The 20,611-nt window shown below is 41.6% G+C and overlaps 1 protein-coding gene across 1 annotated transcript in view; it reads right to left on the bottom strand.

Moving 5' to 3' along the window:
* Positions 1 to 2,156, bottom strand: part of LOC124798162 (probable cytochrome P450 6d5) — a 34,768-nt gene extending 32,612 nt beyond the window's left edge. The window contains exon 1 of the mRNA XM_047261445.1: positions 2,153 to 2,156. Coding sequence (XP_047117401.1) covers positions 2,153 to 2,156 — 4 coding nt within the window. The remainder of the gene's footprint in view (positions 1 to 2,152) is intronic.
* Between the last annotated feature and the right edge of the window lie 18,455 nt (positions 2,157 to 20,611).

Genomic DNA, 20,611 nt, shown 5'->3' with positions numbered 1-20,611 from the left:
GTGCTGCGGGCTCGCGGGGGACGTATTAGGCAGTTATACCACAGTTTCTTTGGCTCTTCAGTCTATTTCTACTTACAAATTTAAACCATCAGTGTATTTCTCACGCAGAGCTAAAATTCATATATTCCACGTACCAAATTCTCAATTATCATTTAATCTCTATAATATCAGGAGTATGTATCTAAGGTATAACATAGAATATACAACTGCCAACAACGAGACAAACAAACAAGTACTGAGTATCATGTAGTGTCCCGACATGCAACACTCCAGGTAAATACATAAACACAATAAACGTAAATAAACACAAACTATTTCAGATGAGAATAGCTCAAGATTTCACCGAGACCCTCTCACCTGAAATAGGTAGAAAAAGGCTATGATCTACCAACGAGTTTCTTAAACTATATTACACATCCAAATATAGTATAGCACTTCCCTCTACATAATGCAACTTATTTTCACCAAACTTATCGTAATACATTTTTGTTTCTTTGATATCAGCATTATTTAAATTATATTCTCGTCAATTGGGCAGAAACAAATTATATAGACACACTTTAACAATTAAGCATTCAATTCTCTGTAACCTTACAGAAATTTTTATGCACTATGTTCTTTATATTTCTTTTTTTGCATTAACAACTGTATACCAATAAGATTGTAATAACAAGTCTTTGCTGGTAGATTTAGAAGCGTCCGACCCACCTCACATTTCAAGGCGGTGGGTTACTCTGTACTGTTAATGAAACAGATAAATAAATAGTCCCGCTGAACACGCCGTCTCAGCAAATCTTGCACCCATGTTGGCCCGACATGTTTTGCTAGTTGACGTTGCTCGAAGCTATTGTCAACAAGCCCGAGTCTGACTGCTGTAATCCATTGTCGCAAATTCACATTAAAACTACCTTATGCGGTGGCGCCGCTACACTCCGAAGAATGTGCTAATTTGGACTGGTCGTGGTGGAACAATGTCTTGGCCACCACGACCACCTGATTTAGCCCCCGTGGACTCCTGTGCGTGGGTTTACATTAAAGACAGAGTGTTTGTTCCTCCGCTTCCGAGAAACGTTGACGACGTGCAACGACGAACGCGTAAAAACTGAGCCCAGTGAAATTTGCGCCCAATCATATATCTGTGAAATCTGTGCCCAATACCTGCTCCCTTTTTTTGTGGCGGCTTATCTGCGCCCGGACCGCCGTAATTACACTAAACTACCTGCCCCCAGTCACTGCCGAACTTGGTCCCCAAAAACCGCCTCTGTCAGAATAGCTGACTGTATGAACAAACAGTTTTTGTACCGCTCTAGCTGTCGTAGAGCTGATAATCATGCGATTTGTGTATTTCTGTCTCAATAGTTCCGATATGGAAGTTTCAACGGCCATTCTCGGTAAGCCATGTTGCCACTGTGAAGGTTATTCTTACACAGTAAAGAGAACGAAAGAAGACGGAGCTGTGACGTGGCGCTGTTCAAGACAGAAAGCAAACCACTGCCGCGGAATGCTTAAAACCGAGGATTCGACGGTGCTTTTTTCAATCGAGCATCAGTTTGGAGCTCCGGATGAAGCTCGGTTGGAAGTAAGGAAGATTTTCAATCGGGCGAAAAAATGGACACGAGAGGAGAGACTACTATTTCCAAAATATATTCAGAGGAGCTGGGTTATCTGCATGATCGAGCATACGATTTTGTCACTGAAACGCCAGGGCAGCATGCAACGAAGAAAACTTAATACTACAAGCGGAAAAATCTCAAGGTAATGAGAGAGATTCGCAGACAAGAGAAAAAAATTGATCTGAAAGCAAAGTTACTAATTATAAATGATGGTAGCAGTTTTCTGTTGAGCGACGACAAATTAGAAGAAAGAATATTATTTTTAGCGGAAGAGCAGATAGGCTCTAAGAAGTAAACAAGACTTTTACGGGTAGTACGTTCAAGTGCTGCAGCAAACAGTTTTCAGAAGTATACGCCATTCACGCCGACTTTGGGGGTCCAAGTAATGAGACGAGCATCCATCCAGTTGCCTTTACATTATTGCCAAAGAAAGGAAAAGAGGTATACATCCGTCTTTTCCGAAATTTGGTGAACGTGGCCGTAAATTTCGAATCACAAGCGATTTCTGCAACTGAAGATCTGCAAGATCCAGGACTTACTCATGAATACAAAGAAAATGGAGAAGTGAGACAACAAATTCGCATGTGTGCTGCGCTGGCATTTCTATAGCCTGAAAATGTATGTGATGTCTGGGTCGAGTTATATTCACAGGCACCGGACATCCCCAGGCTTTCTGAGTCTTTTGACTACTTTGTAGATTGATGGTTTTAAAATGAAGAAAAACCTATCAGCCTATCAAGTTGCTACAAATGGCGCCGTCGAACGACCAATGCTGTAGACGGCTGGCACGACAAAATTAATAACAAGCTTGCTAAACCAGATCCTAAAACCAGTGACATAATTCGGTGAATGAAAAGAGAAGCAGAAAATTCAGCGTGATCATTAGTGATGGGAAAGCTAAGTATGGAAAATAAACGAAAGAAAAAAAACAGTCTACATGAAACGGGATGAAAGGTTGGAGAGAAGAGTAAGATTGTACAGAGAGTATGGTGAGATCATAGGTTTCATGAAAGCTATTTCCTAACTTCAAAAATTTGACTGAATTTATCAGAAGATGTATGGAGATAGAAAAATATACAAAATGTAAACAGCAACTTATAAATACAAAAACTTAAAAAAAGATACACTGATGATGCTTACAAGCTGATTTTAAACAGGCTAAATGACAGTAGTTCACTTTTGCAATTTAGCCAGTCCAGAACGTGGATGATGTGTGATGGAAATCTGATTATTTTTAAAAATCTAGGCTCATTTCTATGGCCGGCCATACTATATTTGGCTTCCGTGGTTACTCAGATCGTTCCAGGCAAATGCTGGAATGGTTTCTTGGAGGCCATGGTTGCTTCCTCCCCCTCCTATAACCACAAATCAGACCGAAAGCTAAATCTCTAACGATAATAAAAGCCTATATGACGTAAAAAACCAAATGCAGAATTTGTTTTCGCTAGGTTGTTATGACGATGAAAGAAGATAAACTGAGTTAAAATTTGACATATCTAATGCAGACAACGTACACTGCACCTAAGGACCACGAAGAGTGCTCGTACAGAGGCATATATCGTTTTTCCTTCGCTCCATTTGTGAATGGAACAGGAGAGGAAACGACTGGTAGTGCATCAGGGTACCATCTGCCACGCACCGTACGTTGGCTTGCGAAGTATCTATGTAGATGTAGAAAGTAAGCTTCGTTTCTGTGGGTGAACTTGGCATTCACTTCATAAAATTTCTAAGACATATACCTGTGCTTTACTGATGTACTGATGTACTGATGTGCTATTTAATGTTATTGAATGTCTTGGAAATATTTGCTGCGATAAATTTCGAACTTGTACAGGACTGTACAACCAATTTCCTATTTGATTACCTAGACATCCAATATTTTAGTCTGATTCAGTCTGGCGTCTACACAGTGGCGTAGCTAGGTAGCTTGGTACCCGGTGCAGCTTTTAATTTGTCAGCACCCCCCCCCCCCTCCCCCCCGATTACCAACCTTAGAAAAGCATAAGATACAACATCTGTGACTAACACGTAGCTTAGAATTTCTTCCTTCTTTTTCAGCTACAAATTTTGAAACTGACTCATCGATATCGTTAACTATCCCATTTTTATTGACTAACTGCTACATTAGACAGTCGTCCTTGACTCGTAGTGAGCCGAAGATAATTCTTAGCTAATTTGACTTTTGAAAAAAAGAATTCTCTTACATAACTCTATCGAAACACACAAAGTTAAGAAAAATCTTAGTGACAAAATGAAGTTGGCAACAATTTCGGAAAAAAATCTTCTTAATCGTGAAATTTGTGCAAGGTATCTCGTGCTAATTGTCAACTGATTTTTGTATAATCGTAGGAAGCTTCGTTTCTAAAGTTTTAATCAAATGACTAGGGTATGAAACACGTAACATTGACCTTCTCAGTTGCAGCGTTTTGTACAATACGGCTTGAAAATGCGAGCTCCAAAACATCTAGTTAGTGTCCCTCAGCTCTTCTACCTGCCGGGCAAGGGGATTAGTGGACCCTTTCTGGGCGCAAATTCCACTGGGTGCAAATTTCTGTGGGCGCAGATTTCAGTACACCGCGAAGGTGGATAACGCAACCAGTTGCCGCCATACATGCAGACTTGCTTCATAGGATTTGGCGCGAAATTAATTACCACAGTTAGCCCATTGAACATTTGTAAATATACTTGAAGGTGTAGTGCATTCAGTACTGTAACAACGATTTCTGTAAATTATTTACCTTTTTCACAATTATAGGTTACTTTTGTATAGCTGGTCACAACATACCACAGATGTGTAGGGAATGTCGAGACTAACAACTTGATATAGGGCACTTGTGATCTATCAACCCAGGAAAAAAACCCTCAAATTGGCCTTCAAAGCCACGGTAGTGAAAGCGTATGCGCGCTGCAAGAGATTTTTAATTTCCTCCCGCTTTCTTTTGCCAGCGGCTTCCGTTAACGTTAATAAGTTAACCTTTCCCGTGAGGATTATGAAAGATGAAAGACCGTTAGACACGTCACGCAAAAGTTTATTACGTTTCCAATTCGATCTAAAGTTAACACTAACAAGCACAGTAGTCTACTAGCAAGAATGCCCGAGAAACAAAACGATTTAATTTTTAATTTTTCTCTACTAAAAAACACAAAACTGTGAGTTAAAATTTACACAAACATTGGTTTTATAATATGTAAGTGCATGATTAAGCCGTTGGCGTAAATAGAGCGAAAGGATATTGCAAAATGAAGCCGGACGTGCGAATGTTGTAGCTTGGGTGGCTTCTTTGGACCTATGTGAGGTTGTTTCCCGACTTGACAGACCACAAATTCCTTGTATATAACTGTTCACCTCGACTTTACCTATAACACTTTGGTAAGTTGCAAACAGTTCTCGTTTGCACACTGTGTATCACCACTCCCATTAGTGGTACAGTCAACACAGTCACCTATGTGTTTGTGTGTGTGTGTGTGTGTGTGTGTGTGTGTGTGTGTGTGTGTATGTCTGTATGTGTGTGTTTGTGTGTGTGCGTGTGTGTGTGTGTGTGTGTGTGTGTGTGTGTGTGTGTGTGTGTGTGTGATAAATATAGCTGGAGGATTTTCATTGCTTTATGTTGACAGCTTGGAATTTTTCATGCTGAATATGCGTGTACGTTTCTGTTGCACTATGATGTGGAACTTTGAGTTTGCTTTTTTTTTTTCGAGTGGTGTCACAATTGCAGGCCGTGGTAGTCTAGCGGTTCTAGGCGCTCAGTCCGGAACCGCGCGACCGCTACGGTCGCAGGTTCGAATCCTGCCTCGGGCATGGATGTGTGTGATGTCCTTAGGTTAGTTAGGTTTAAGTAGTTCTAAGTTCTACGGGACTGATGACCTCAGAAGTTAAGTACCATAGTGCTCAGAGCCATTTGAACCATTTTTGGTGCCACAATTATGGTCCATGTTCTGCTTGTCAAGTGTTGTTTGTTTCGTAAGTTGGCCAAGTTGCTCTTGCATACTAGTCTTCTGTTTGAGGACTACTTGCTATTAGACGTTTGTCAATGGGCGGCACAGCATTGTCGCATGAGCTGTCAGCTGTACATCCATTGTGGTTTGGGCAACCGGTGGGCCTAGCAGACTGCTGACTGTACCTGATCACCAGGTTACTGTTGAATATCTGACCTGAGAAATTCGCGTAACCGATGTTACTGATGTACATCGCTGACAGAGATTTAATTTCCCATTCACATTAGCGTTCCAGACCAGCGTGAGTACGGCTTAAGATCCGAGCCTTTTACTCCTGCCTTTGCTGGGTAATTACTTAACGCCATGGTCAGAAACTGAAGGATAAGTAATTTGACTAGCAAAGGGCATATACTTTCAGTAAATGATGGAAAGCTCAAAAGAGAAGCACCTTCATCGAAACAGTTTCTGGGATGTCCCTTATGTAATTTCATAGTAATTTTGGGTGTTAGAGTTGTTCACAAATCATTGACTCATAAACAAATGACAGTAGAACAAGGCAGAGTCGATGACAGAAGCTAAACGACCCTTGCCGATGTAAGCATTAAACGACAGAACTAGTACACCGACCTGTGCAGTCGCTGTCTAACGCAACTTTGTCATTAGGTTAGTCATGACAAAGGTGCAAGCTTGCAATTTTAAGTTCGTTATTTTCTTTCAAGTTGTTTGTAATAAACTGTTTCACAATAATAATAACAATAACAATAATAATAATAATAATAACATGAGACCGATGACTTTGCTGTTTGGTCTCCTCCCGCAAACAACCAAACCCCAATAATAACAATAATCAATTAGTACAAAATAATACGTACACGTAATGAATGCTGTGAATGGGACTATGGTCTAGTGCAGAAGATGGGTACTGGAACAACCTTTAATAATTCACAATAAAGGATGGCAGCCAAAAACAGTTGCAGGATAGAATTTTTTTATTAAAATTCTTGACCAAGGTTTCGGTACATATAAATATACCTTCATCAGAAGTAAAACTTCTAAAATTACATCATGCACTGGAGAATAATAAAACAATTATGCCAAAAGGCGTCGTCAATAATTAAAATATCATCTCCATTTGTACAACATGTGTAATGGGCACAGGATCAAAGCGAACAGTTTAACAATGTTACTTCGCCTATGAACTGTGTCTCAACAGTTCATAGGCGAAGTAACATTGTTAAACTGTTCGCTTTGATCCTGTGCCCATTACACATGTTGTACAAATGGAGATGATATTTTAATTATTGACGACGCCTTTTGGCATAATTGTTTTATTATTCTCCAGTGCATGATGTAATTTTAGAAGTTTTACTTCTGATGAAGGTATATTTATATGTACCGAAACCTTGGTCAAGAATTTTAATAAAAAAATTCTATCCTGCAACTGTTTTTGGCTGCCATCCTTTATTGTGAAGAATTTTAACAGTTGCTGCTGCAGCCATGTTTAAAATCTTGAGACCTTTAATAATCTGAAGAAAGTTTTTTTTAACGAAATTATTGGAACCAGAAGACAGATTGTTCGAAACATTGCAGTTGCGCGGACGTGTAGGTACTTCAAACAAAAAATTACTCAAAGCCAGTGTACATCAAGCTAATGCCGTGTAACGCCACATTTAGCATTGATAGTAGCCTCAGCTGCTCGAGGAACAGAGTCCACAAATTTCTTCACATGTGCCATGCCCAGCTGAAGCCACTCACTGATGGTTAAAGTCCCTAGAGCTACGAAATTGTGGGGATTTCAAATGCCACGTTTCATCCAAATAGCTGCCAAGCATTTCCTGTGAGACTGAGACCAGGTGGTTTATCGTGCCAGTCCAGATGCAAGAGTGTGCCAGAGTGTTCGTATGCTTGTAGACCCGTGAACACGACTGTGGTCACCTTCAAGGACGCGAGTGTCCACGGAACATTTAAGTGGTCACCGACATCGTTGAAATAAACATCCTGGCTCATGAAAGTTTCTCGCAAATGAAAACTGTATTCCGGTGTGGGACTCGAACCTGCGACTTTTGCCTATTGCAGACAATTGCTGTACTGACTGAGCTACCAAGTACGATTCACGACACGCCCTCACGGATTTACCTTCGCCAGTACCTCATATCCGACCTTCCAAACTTCACAGAAGGCAATAACCCCATTTTCGTGCTCCTGTCCAGCACACAGTTTTATTCTGTCAAAGAGTTTCAAATCAGTGCACTCTCTGCTGCAGAACGAAAATTCTTTCTGAATCCTGGGTCATGTTCACAGTAGCCTTAATGAGTCCTCCCTACATCACAGAACCACCTCTGTGCCGAAGAACTCCCTCCCCCCTCCGCCCCTGCCCCCCCCCCCCCATACACACACAGACTATAGGTTAAACGCCCCGTTGGACAGTCGGTGCACACTAGGCTTTTGATCACTTGAAAAGAGACAAAATAGCGACTGTACGCGCCTCCAATCAGCTGCTGTCCAATTTCTGTGTTGTGTGGCCCACTGAAGACATGCAGCTTAATACGCCACTATGAGCAACGGTCTTTCACGAGGTACTCGCCTCCAAACGTCCTTCATAATGTTCGCTCGCAAACTCACATACAACAGAAATATCTGTTGTCATTGATAAGGCGTGATACTCGTATCTGGCGTCTGTCAGTTCCGACCGTTTTACGACCTCTCTCCTTGCGCCTCGATTCATGGCTGCGATTGGTCCACCACTGTAATCACGTAGGACAAGAAATGTGGGACTCCATTTATGGTGTGTACACGAGCACAATAGTTGCCATTCCGCCACATTTCTACATCGACCTACCTTACCGCAATGGTTCCATACAACCGACTGGTCCGAACACACCATTTCACTGTCACAGTTACGCCGGCAGTGGAGCGTTACGTGATCGCCTGGTATCAGTGTTACAGCACTTATGTCGTTCAAAAGTGACCAGTGTTCTATTTCAAAGGGGTGATTAACTCTGTCAGTTCGTTCGTGTGAGGTGTATGCGATAGGATGCCCCAAAAGACGACAACCATTTCGGCAAACATTTGTCAATCTCTTCAACCAGGTATATGAAAGTGGTAGTGTAACATCTTGACGACGTAACAGAAGGAAGCAAGTGTCGACAGAAGAGGGGGAAATTACAATCGCAGGAGGAAGTGGCGTGGGTCAGGCAAATGTCCTTCGCATTCTCCATCCACATAGGTTCCATTCCTGTCACATCTCTCTCCATCAAGAGCTGCATGGAAACGATTATGAGAATCGTGTTAACTTGTGTACATGGGCATTAAGACTGAATACTCCGGACGTATCACGTTTAGTAATGGAACCCTTTTTCCAGTTATGGCCAGATGAATCGCCGAAACATGCACAGTGGTCTGTTGACAATCCTTGTTGTCTTTGTCAGGTGGAACGTCAGCGTCCATGCAGTGTAAACGTGATAGTGAACCATCAGCTCATAGGCCCATGTTTCATAGACGGAATACACAAGTATTGCACCCTCCTAACAGACCATCTTTCACAGATGCTAGAAGACGCTGCTCTGCAGGCTAGGAGGAACCTGTGGTACCAACATAATGGCTGTCCAGCCCATAGTGCACGAAGTACTACAGCATGTCTTCACGAGTTGTTTACAAATCGTTGACTTGGACGCAGAAGACCTGTACCTTGACTGGCCCGTTCCCCATGTTTGTTTTTGAGTGTAGACTTTTTTCTGTTGGGAAAGCTGCAAGATGTTATCTACAAGGACATACCAACTACACTCGAAGACATGTGAGGACGTACTACTTCAGCCTGCTCGGACATCTCAGCTGAAATGCCAGCACGCGTGCAGCAGTCGTTCCATACCAGACTGGGAGCGTGTATTGCCGCTGCCGATGGTAGTTTTGAGCATAACCTGTGATGGTCAGTTGTCTCGTTACTGGTCAGAATCCACGTAACTAGTGTAAGCATTTGTGTTGTTCTTTAGTGTGTAGTATCACAGATGTTGCACAAGTGTCTATGTGGGAACATTTCAAAATACGATGCGCCGGCCGAAGTGGCCGTGCGGTTAAAGGCGCTGCAGTCTGGAACCGCAAGACCGCTACGGTCGCAGGTTCGAATCCTGCCTCGGGCATGGATGTTTGTGATGTCCTTAGGTTAGTTAGGTTTAACTAGTTCTAAGTTCTAGGGGACTAATGACCTCAGCGGTTGTGTCCCATAGTGCTCAGAGCCATTTGAACCATTTTTTTCAAAATACGATATCTCATAAACGACTTGCACTAGAAACCTGCAACAAACACCACTGGCATTTTAATTTATCCTAATTTTAGTTTGTTAATGTCAATATGCATTGTTCAGTTTAAAAAAGTGTACCTTCGCACAAAAAATACACTTTCCAAGTACTATTACAATCCGTTTATTGGCTAACAATAGTATCCCCTGATTACCAATCCATTCTATGAAGACCACACATCACTAGCATTTTCCACTGCCGCAATATTTGCGGTGCAAATTTTAGGTGATTCACGCTATATAATTTTTCTTTAAACAACATTTCTATTTCACAATAAAGTTATACGTTGGTATGTTAGAGGACTGGCAGCTCCATGACAAGCGGACTAAATATCAACCAAACAAACAAAAATAAACTACTAAGGGCCACCGCCACTAAAACTCGGACATTTAACAAGTTGGGCTACCGACTCACTTCACATGTTTGACCAATAAATCGCGCAAACTAAAGACGCTAATCTAACCAACTCGTAGCCTTCTACTCAAAGTGGAAGGACCAGCTCTATCTGCTCAGTCAGACAGTTCCATGGGTACTTGTTCATTTGTAGTGAGTATAAAATTAAACCCTGAAATCTTAGTTCAAAATTAAAGCAATTGCCAAATGCTGATATCATATAACGTTCCGCCCACTTGTACTGTTAAAAAATCATCTGATCATGCAAGGGGGCTACAATAACACACATTGCCCACAAATCCACAACAATGTCGTAATGTATCCAAAAGCTTCCATTCAACCAACTCTGAACGAGCTACACAGAGGCACTACTTTTATTACGGTACTTCAGAACATTCGAATCTCCCATCCGAACCAAATATCACGAAACAAATCAATTTAACCTTGTCCAACACACAAAAGGCGAACAGCAGTTGCAATTCACCCAGTATTGCTTTATTAAATCATATTAAATTACCCTCAAATTAACCTTTAACAAAGTCAGATTCAACACTTAGACTTCCGATACACATCCAAGTAAGTACACGACTGGCCATTAAAATTGCTACACCAAGGAGAAATGCAGATGATAAACGGGTATTCATTGGACAAATATATTATACTAGAACTGACATGTGATTACATTTTCACGCAATTTGGTTGCATAGATCCTGAGAAATCAGTACCCAGAACAACCACCTCTGGTCGTAATAACGGCCTTGATACGCCGGGGCATTGAGTCAAAGAACGCTTGGATGGCGTGTGCAGCTTCAGCACGATACCACAGTTCATCAAGAGTAGTGACTGGCGTATTGTGACGAGCCAGTTGCTCGGCCACCATTGACCAGACGTTTTTAGTTGGTGAGAGATCTGAAGAACGTGCTGGCCAGGGCAGCAGTCGAACATTTTCTGTATCCAGAAAGGCCCGTACAGGACCTGCAACATGCGTTCGTGCATTATCCTGCTGAAATGTACGGTTTCGCAGGGATCGAATGAAGGGTAGAGCCACGGGTCGTAACACATCTGAAATGTAACGTCCACTGTTCAAAGTGCAGTCAATGCGAACAAAAGGTGACCGAGACGTGTAACCACCGGCACCCCATACCATCAGGCCGGGTGATACGCCAGTATGGCGATGACGAATACACGCTTCCAATGTGCGTTCACCGCGATGTCACCGAACACGGATGCGACCATCATGACGCTGTAAACGGAACCTGGATTCATCCGAAAAAATGACGTTTTGCCATTCGTGCAGCCAGGTTCGTCGTTGAGTTCACCATCACAGGTGCGCTTGTCTGTGATGCAGCGTGAAGGGTAACCGCAGCCATGCTCTCCGAGCTGATAGTCCATGCTGCTGCAAACGTCGTCGAACTGTTCGTGCAGATGGTTGTTGCCTTACAAACGTCCGCATCTGTTGACTCCGGGATCGAGACGTGGCTGCACGATCCGTTACAACCATGCGGATAAGAAGCCTGTCATCTCGACTACTAGTGATACGAGGCCGTTGGGATCCAGCACGGCGTTCCGTATTACCCTCATGAACCCACCGATTCCATATTCTGTTAACAGTCAATGGATCTCGACCAACGCGAGCAGCAATGTCGCGGTACGATAAACCGCAACCGCGATAGTCTACAATCCGACCTTTATCAAAGTCGGAAACGTCATGGTACACATTTCTCCTCCTTACATGAGGCATCACAACAACGTTTCACCAGGCAACGCCAGTCAACTGCTGTTTGTGTATGAGAAATAGATTGGAAACTTTCCCCATGTCAGCTTGTTGTAGGTGTCGCCAACGGCGCCAACTTTTTGTGAATGCTCTGAAAAGCTAATTATTTGCATATCACAGCATCTTCTTCCTGTCGGTTAAATTTCGCGTCTGTAGCACGTCATCTTCGTGGTGTAGCAATTTTAATGTCCAGTAGTGTAACTTCTCACGGAAAATCCTTAACATCGCCCTGTGCTGGTAAGCTGACACTTCAGTTCTCTACTAATTAGTGAGCCACACGTCTCACATAATTTACCCCATGAGTAATGCTGACTTTACCAAATCGTTGACGCACTACCAAAATTCCTGCGGCCAATCACCGACTACTTCGATTGACTGTGAAGCGAAAACTGAACTACCCACCTCCCTAGTTGAGACCGTACTGACCATAAGCCCTATGTTAACTTCATTCTGATCCATTTTCCAAGCAATAGAACAGCGTTCTCCTCCAATTTTAACAGTCACGTTATTACTATTTGCAGGCCCCCGTTGATGCTGATGTGGACAGCTGCGTGATTATTTCTTTTGTGTGGCCATGGGTTCTGTTTTGCCGCAAACCATTTTCTTGCCACTGTAAGACTATATTAAATTGCCTCCATTCTCACATCATTATTAAAGAAATACATATAAGAATCATGCAACTCGCCGATCTACTTATAACACTTTTATAACGTTTTATTTCACCACAGCTGAACACCAACGCGACTGAGGCGACCAAATCTGATGTAAAATTTGGAGCCAACATGTATTTGGTTACTTTTAAGGTCACGTGCCAAGTCTTGCCTGTCGCGTTTCCTGAACTTTCCTTGTGTTTTATTGGTAATACATACATATTGTGATTTTCAAATGCAGTGATGTTACAAGTAACTTTAGTCGGTAATTATTTTCGCCGCGGATTATGTTCCAGAGCCCACTGATAGGCTTATTCCTTTATATAATTACATGTACGGTATGTGTATAACTCTGTTTTCTTTATGTTGTAGTTAAGTGGCCGATTAGCACGAGTGCTCATGTATACCGTTAATAATACGCTCGCCTGTAATAAGCAGACCTTGGTCGATGTGTCGAATGAGTGACGTTACTACACAAGAGCAGATAATAATTCATGTTTATATTTTCAATTACTGAAGTCTGATTCTCTCTGTTAATCGTGCTAACGGTAGAAAATTTGGAAGATGTACTTTCATTTTCCTTCACTATGCTCGCCTTTGACATATTTTTAATTTTTTTAACGAAAGTACATATCATTTCATCACTTCATAATCTGCAGCAACAAGCCTGGATAATTTTCTGTGCTAATTTCACACTGGTTAGTTAGAAAGGATGGGAGCAAGATACTTTTGACATTTTTACATTCAAGTCAGTAGTCTCCCTGGTGTATCTACGATGGCTTCCTTTTCTTTCCGTGATCGTTGTTCTTCGCAACATGGGCCAGCAGTGTGAATGATCTGTAGAGGCCAAAGTAGTCACTTTTCTTATTCTCACAACCTGTAGTACTAACTTCGAAGCTTCACTTCTCACAAATTTTTTCGTGTTGTAAAGAGGTTTCCCTGGAGAAACTCGGACAGAGTTCTGGCGAATCACGATGCAGCACTATAATTACGGGCTGCCAGCAAGAACGACATCTAGTCACACGACAAGAACTGTGCCCTGTGACTGGCCGGTTTAGGGGTGCGCCAATTCTCGCGTCCTACGATCGCAGGTTCGAATCCTGCCTCGGGCATAGATGTGTGTGATGTCCTTATGTTAGTTAGGTTTAAGTAGTTCTAAGTTCTAGGGGACTGATGACCTCAGATGTTAAGTCCCATAGTACTCAGAGCCATTTTGAATTCTCGCGTCCAAAGACCCAGCTCTCCTCCGGAGACAAGGAAACGTGGTCAGTTGCTGCTAGCAGACGGAAGCGAGATGTTGCAGGCTTTGGAATGTTCTCAGTGAGCACCAATTTCGTTTAGTTGCGACGCCAGTAGAGCGTTGGGGGATTCGTTAATTAGCAAGCATTAATATTTTCCTCTTTTTTACATTTTTCCCCCGTAAATTTAGCGATTTCTAAGTGATTCTGCACTTGGCGTCAGGTCTTTGCCCGCTAAGTAATTCAAATGAGCGTAGCCAGTCGCTCACGTCTGAGAAGAACAATCTGTTCTTAAATTTACTGTATCGACTCTAGCGTAGTTTTCTTTGCATTTTCGTAACATGCGTGTGTAAGTAATATTTTATAGAACATACTTTTTATCACATAAGCAGGTGCTCCTTTGTGTTAGAATACACGACCTCGTGGCGAGTGGCTGACCTTATATTAAATCAGTATCTCAGCAGCTGCTTGCACTCGCGGTTTCGTAATCCATATTTCTCAAATGAAGAACCGTGTGATGGATCTTATCGAGATTTCCTTAATTTGCGGATGGGACTTCGCTTTGCCGCTTAACTATTCTTGTGCCGCTCTTTCTCTCTGTTTATTCTTCATTAGTGACGCTTGCATATGATTACTTCTTTCTCTTGTTGATTAATAACGTAATTGTTTTGTCACACCGATCGGGTTCCGTGATTCCTTTCCTCTTACGTTTCCTTCGCCATTGTGGAGAGTCCAGGCTGCTGAGGAAATTGTTCCGCCTCTCAGACATCATGTCAGGTTGCAGAAGAAAAAAATGTTCAAATGTGTGTGAAATCCTATGGGACTCAATTGCTAAGGTCATCAGTCCATAAGCTTACACAGTACTTAACCTAAATTATCCGAAAGACAAACACAGACACCCATGCCCGAGGGAGGACTCGAACTTCCGCCGGGACCAGCCGCACAGTCCATGACTGCAGCGTCCAAGACCGCTCGGCTAATCCCGCGCGGCGTTGCAGAAGAGCAGGCTCAGTAACGAGATGATTCCGTGATTGTATTAGACCAAATTTCCTTTGTAATAAGACGTTCTATTGATTTGCATTCGTTCTTTTATTTAAATCTGCTCCTACATAAGAAATCAATAAAATAAAATTAAAGAAATCAGTGAAGTCAATGAATTACATAGATAGTTTCCGTATGGTCGTACGAATCTCACGTTCTCCAGTTAATTGTCTCAGATTCGTTTCGACCATCGCACTTATCTGACCGGTGTCAATCCCATCCGGTACTTCTCTTCTGAATAAGGAAAATGCCGTGGTCTATTGTTGGTCACGAGTAAAAATTCTTCTCGATGTGGTGAAAGTTGGCTGCCTTTTTTTGAGTAGGCTGTAATTTATAAACCCACGAGCTTTTAAAGCGGCAGTTTTCTTGAGTCAGATGCGTATTATCATTAATTACAACAAAGCTGCACTGCCAAAAATAGACACAACCTGCCCACCCATTCTATTTCTTAGGAAAACTATTCAAAATTTACTTTTTAAACCACAAGGCACAGCATTTAAATTGTTTGCCTATTGAAATGTGGCAAATTTACTTGAAAACCTTTTTTTAACTGTTATTAGTTAACTGAAGATTGTCTCAGTTTCTTTAGTTGCAATAAGTTGAATGGAAACTGGTTTGCAAAGTATTTATTAACTGGTGTTTAATTTTATTTTATACTCGGTTTTTTTAATTGTGCCAGATTACGTTTGTGGACATCTCTCACAAATAAAACAAAATTTGGTGTCCACGAACTGTACAGAATAACCCCGACCCCCCCTACCCTCTTTTATATTGATAGGTCCGCATCTTGTGACACCTAATGGTCATTACACGTCACATAGGGATGCCCTGATATTTTTTTATATTGTATTTTTAACACTGCAGTAGCAAGGGCGAGCGTCCCTGCCCTAAACCAGCCTGCTATATTGATGAAGCTGCGACCAAACACTATGTCGTGATTAATTAAATAGCTAAAAGACGCTGAAGGTCAGACGCAGTGCAGTCTCACATATTGAACTCGCAAGTTACTACAGGTACCTTAATCTAATCGAGAAAATTGAAATAATTATGAAAGTAAGGATAGAAATATTGCTTAATGGAAAAAATGAAGTCTCTTGATTGACAAGTATGTGCGAAAGAGTAAAGTATATGCCCTGGTGGTCTTTTTTCACACATTCCTATTGCAGGTAGTTCGGACAAAACTAGAAGATAAGTTTCAATAATTATATGTCCGGAAACAAATACCTGTTGAGAAATGGGCCGTTTTACTTGTGACGAGTAATTCGTAATATTGACAGATGGGCAGGATTTACAAGAGATGGTATAGTAAGTTACCACAGTAAGCAAGTAAGGGCAGATGCAAATCCTTGAGAAATCATGGATGCGAAGCACCAGGATCGTTTCAGTATCAGTGTATGGACAGGAATTGTCGGTGCCAGATTCATAGGGCCATACGTTTTAACAAACAGGTTAACAGGAGCCGTGTAGCACCGAATTCAGTGCAATAAATTATCAGCACTATTGGAGAACGCTACACTCTTGGAGAAAGACGAGGCCTGTGGTTTATGCAGGATATAGCACCACCCATGTAGCAAAACCGTGTTTACCTGTGCCAATATGCCATTGGTAGTTGGGCGTCTGTCGAATCTGGCTGAAAAGTGGTCTGAAGTAGGCTATTTTAAATCGTGGGTTCACACCGGGTTTACGGTCCAAACACTTTAATTGCACTTTGATGTTAAATAACGCGCGATTTATAGCCAGACTTGAATCTCACTTATTATAATTTATGCACAGATTAATGATTTGCCATATTCTGCACTCTGTTGATGTTGTGTAACGTGACTGTTCGAGTGCAGTAACCTAAGAGATAGTGATTAAAAGAAATTATTAACGCGTGGCAAATAAATCGTTAACACAGACACTGAATAAAGTTCTCAGATCACTGTCCTTCAAGAACAACAATGATATCAATACGAAAACGATGAGCAGAGTAAGCTTCATCTGAAAATAACACTGCTCACTCGGAATCTATTGTTATATAGTTTGCATTAGCTATTGTTGAAGTTCAACACAGTTTATAAAACTAATTACCAGTTTACAGTCAATCATTAAGAACAATCACTAAATAATCTCTCGGACAAAGGGTTTACATTAAATAAAATCATTTTTGACTTGTAACTGATGCTAAAGTGTCCGCGGTACATTTCCCCGTTTTGGTGAACATAGATCTTGTACCTTTCATAACATTCCGTGGACTGCATAAAAAAGGCTTCCAGCCACCTCGTCTTATAAATCTGTAGTAATTAAAACTGATCCGGAACCGCGCTGCTGCTACGGTAGCAGTTTCGAATCCTGCCTCGGGCATGGACGTGTGTGATGTCCTTAGGTTAGTTACGTTTAAGTAGTTCTAAGTCTAAGGGACTGATGACCTCAGATGTTAAGTCCCATAGTGCTTAGAGACAATTAAAACTGAAGTTAGCAATTGTTGTTTGTTGGTTTTTCCTAAGTTACAATTAACGATTCGTATTCCCTATTAATAGAACAGTGAAGAGATATTTGCTTTAACTAGGACTGTTAGGTACGACACTAAGTGAATTACCCCGTCTAGTTTGCCAAAATATGGCCTTCTATTTCAGTAACAATGTTTCAGTTAATAATACTAATTGCTGTGAAACTAAATGAGGGCAGAAGTTGCTAAACATATTTTCAATATTAGCTGTATAATTGCTAGAGTCCTTTACATGGCTTTTTCATCTATGTTATCAGGAAGTTAGCAATCAAGTACATGTTGACATATCAACAATGAAAACGAAGTTTTATATCAGTGGCATTTGTTATTAGGATGTTTCTTAGGTAGAATAATTACACTTATAAGTTACAGTTAACCGAGAGAAAGTAATGAATAATAAAATAAATATTTTGGGGTGAAGAAAAACATAATAGCTGGATGCAACCCCGCTGCTTTGTTACAAGTACTCACTGCAACGTTTCATTGGCGATGGATTGGTCGTGGTGGTCCGGTAGCACGGCCTTCCCGTTTACCGGACCTGAAGCCGTTGGGTTTCTGGCTGTGGAGACATTTAAAGGCATTGCTGTGTGTCGAACTCATTCACAATGTTCAGAGGTTACAAGATTTTGGGAGCAATGCATGGATCGCAGTCTGAACAGAGCCAGCTGTATTTGAAAGAGGGTATGAAGGGCCGAAGAATGTGACGATGCGTAGCAGCAATATGTACCACTGCCTGCAGTGTTTATTTTTACATAACAGACAGAATGAGAGTACAAAATTGGCCCTTATATGAGCAGGTATTAATCTCCGGTAATATCATTATAGAAACTTTTCTTCCAGTTTTGACCAGTACTACCACCTGTAGGAATATGTAACACTTATTTTTAACCACCCCATACATCAGTTTCAGGGTTTGTTCTGCTCCCCACTGGGCGTTTCATTTCATCATGCTTTCTGGCATTAGTTATTTAATGCGCATTTCAATAATAAATGGTAATTGGTTTTCAAGTGATGTTCTTATTTTGCCATGTATCAAAGTGGCGATCTTGATAATAACGTGATTAGTATATTTGCATTCATTACAGCATCATTCCTCACATTATCAACCTGACACCACAGCTACAGCATACGCTATACCCCGTAAGCAGTTTGCCGAGTCTACGTAACTTTATCAAGAATGTTTTACTAATGTGGTAGTGTCGAGAATTAGTTTCTGTCCTCCTTGCTAATCAATAGCGAAATGCACGGCTTGAAATGTCTCACGCGCCGCACTGCGATAGAGGCGCGTTCCAGCGATGAATCCAAATGACACTTCACGCTTCTATAGCTACCTGGTGCCGCCTATACTCAGAAAATCCAAACAGAAATTGTGACATGGCTGGACTTATAGTCTCTTTCCCGATGGTCAGAACAAAAAGTTCGTAATGGAGCGAAGAAGTATCACAGATCCCACAATGATCAGTACTGACCCCATTATTTTTCTCATTATACGTTGAAAGCCTCTACGAGGGGATAGAAGAAGAAGCAGGAGTCGACAGGGAAGAGATAGGAGATCCAGTGTTAGAATCAGAATTTGAAAGAGCTATGGACCAAGCAGGATCAAATAAGGCAGTAGGAATTGATAACTTTCCATCGGAATTTCTGATATCGTTGGTGGAAGTGGCAGCAAAACGACTATTCAACTTGGTGTACAGAATGTGTGAGATTGGCGATATACCACCAGACCTTTAGAAAAATGTCATCCACACAGTTACGAAGGTAGCAAGAGATGACAAGTGCGAAAATTATCGCACAATCGGCTTAAAAGCTCATGCATCCAAGTTGATGACAAGAATAATACACAGAAGGATGGAAAAGAAAATTGAGGATGTGTCAGATGACGATCAATTTGACTTTAAAAAAGGTAAAGGCATCACATGAGCAGTTCTCACGTTGCGTTTGACAATGGAAGCAAAACTGAAGAAGAATCAAGATACACTCATAGGATTTGTCGATCTGGAAAAAGCGTAAAAGCGTTCGAAGTTGTAAAATGGTGCAACTTGTTCGAAATTCTAAGGAAAATGGAGGATAATCAGATTATCTACAATATGTACAAGAACCATGAGGAAACAGTAAGAGTGAAAGACCAAGAACGAAGTTCATCTACATCTCCGTCTTTTTCTGGGATTAAAAAGGGCATAAGACGGAGGTGTAATCTTTTACGCCTAGTATTCAGCCTGTACATCAAAGGAGCATTGGTGGAAATAAAAGAAAGGTTGAAGAGTGTGATTAAAATTCAGAATGAAAGGATATCACTGACATTGCTATCCTCTGTGAAAGTGAAGAAAAATTACAGGGTCTACTGAATGGAATGAACAGTCTAATGAATATTGAACAAGGATTGAGAGTAAATCAGAAAAAGACAATAATAGTGACAAACAGGAGAAGTGTGGACAACGAGACGCTTAACGTCAGAACTGGTGATCACGAAGTGGATGAAGTTAAGGAATTCTGCTCCTTAGGCAGCAATATAATCCATGACTGACGGGGCAAAGAGGACACATAAAGCAGACAAGCTCTGGCAAAAAGGGAATTCATGGCAACACACAGGTCTTAATTTGAGAAAAAAATTTCCGAGTGTTCTGTTCTGCCCACTCGTCTAATATAGGATGCCTAGGAAACCTGCTTTCCCGGATCGCTCAACAGCAATTCAAGCAAATGGTGTTAACAGATTTTTATTGCAGTAAGATAAATACTTTGAGATATTTGTAGTGGGATATCGCAAGCAAAGGAGGACATGAAACACAAGCAATCTCTTCAGCATATACAATTCCTAACAATACAGTCGCTGCTGTAGCGTTCGTAGAACGGCTAGACTTGCAGTCGGGTCGTGGCGAGGCGGCGCGGCGCTTCTGTCCTACTCGTGTAGATGGCTCCACTGTTCCGATGTTAACTAGAGTGGGGTGGGTCAGCGTGCTATTGGCTGACGCCGTCTCGCAGCCCTCTCTGCTCTAACGTTCTTGCCCGTCGTGCCGGGGCTACACGTTACGCCGGAACACTGAGAACGTACGTTTGGCGCATATTTTTGTATGGTAGTGAGACATGGACTGTGGGAAAAGCAGAGCAGAAGAGAATGTAATCATTTAAGACGTGATGCTACAGGCGAATGTCAAAAATTAGGTGGACTGATAAGGTAAGGAATCA

Source organism: Schistocerca piceifrons, chromosome 5, assembly GCF_021461385.2.
Source record: "Schistocerca piceifrons isolate TAMUIC-IGC-003096 chromosome 5, iqSchPice1.1, whole genome shotgun sequence".
NCBI lineage: Eukaryota > Metazoa > Arthropoda > Insecta > Orthoptera > Acrididae > Schistocerca > Schistocerca piceifrons.
This window is presented reverse-complemented; position numbering and strand designations above follow the sequence as displayed.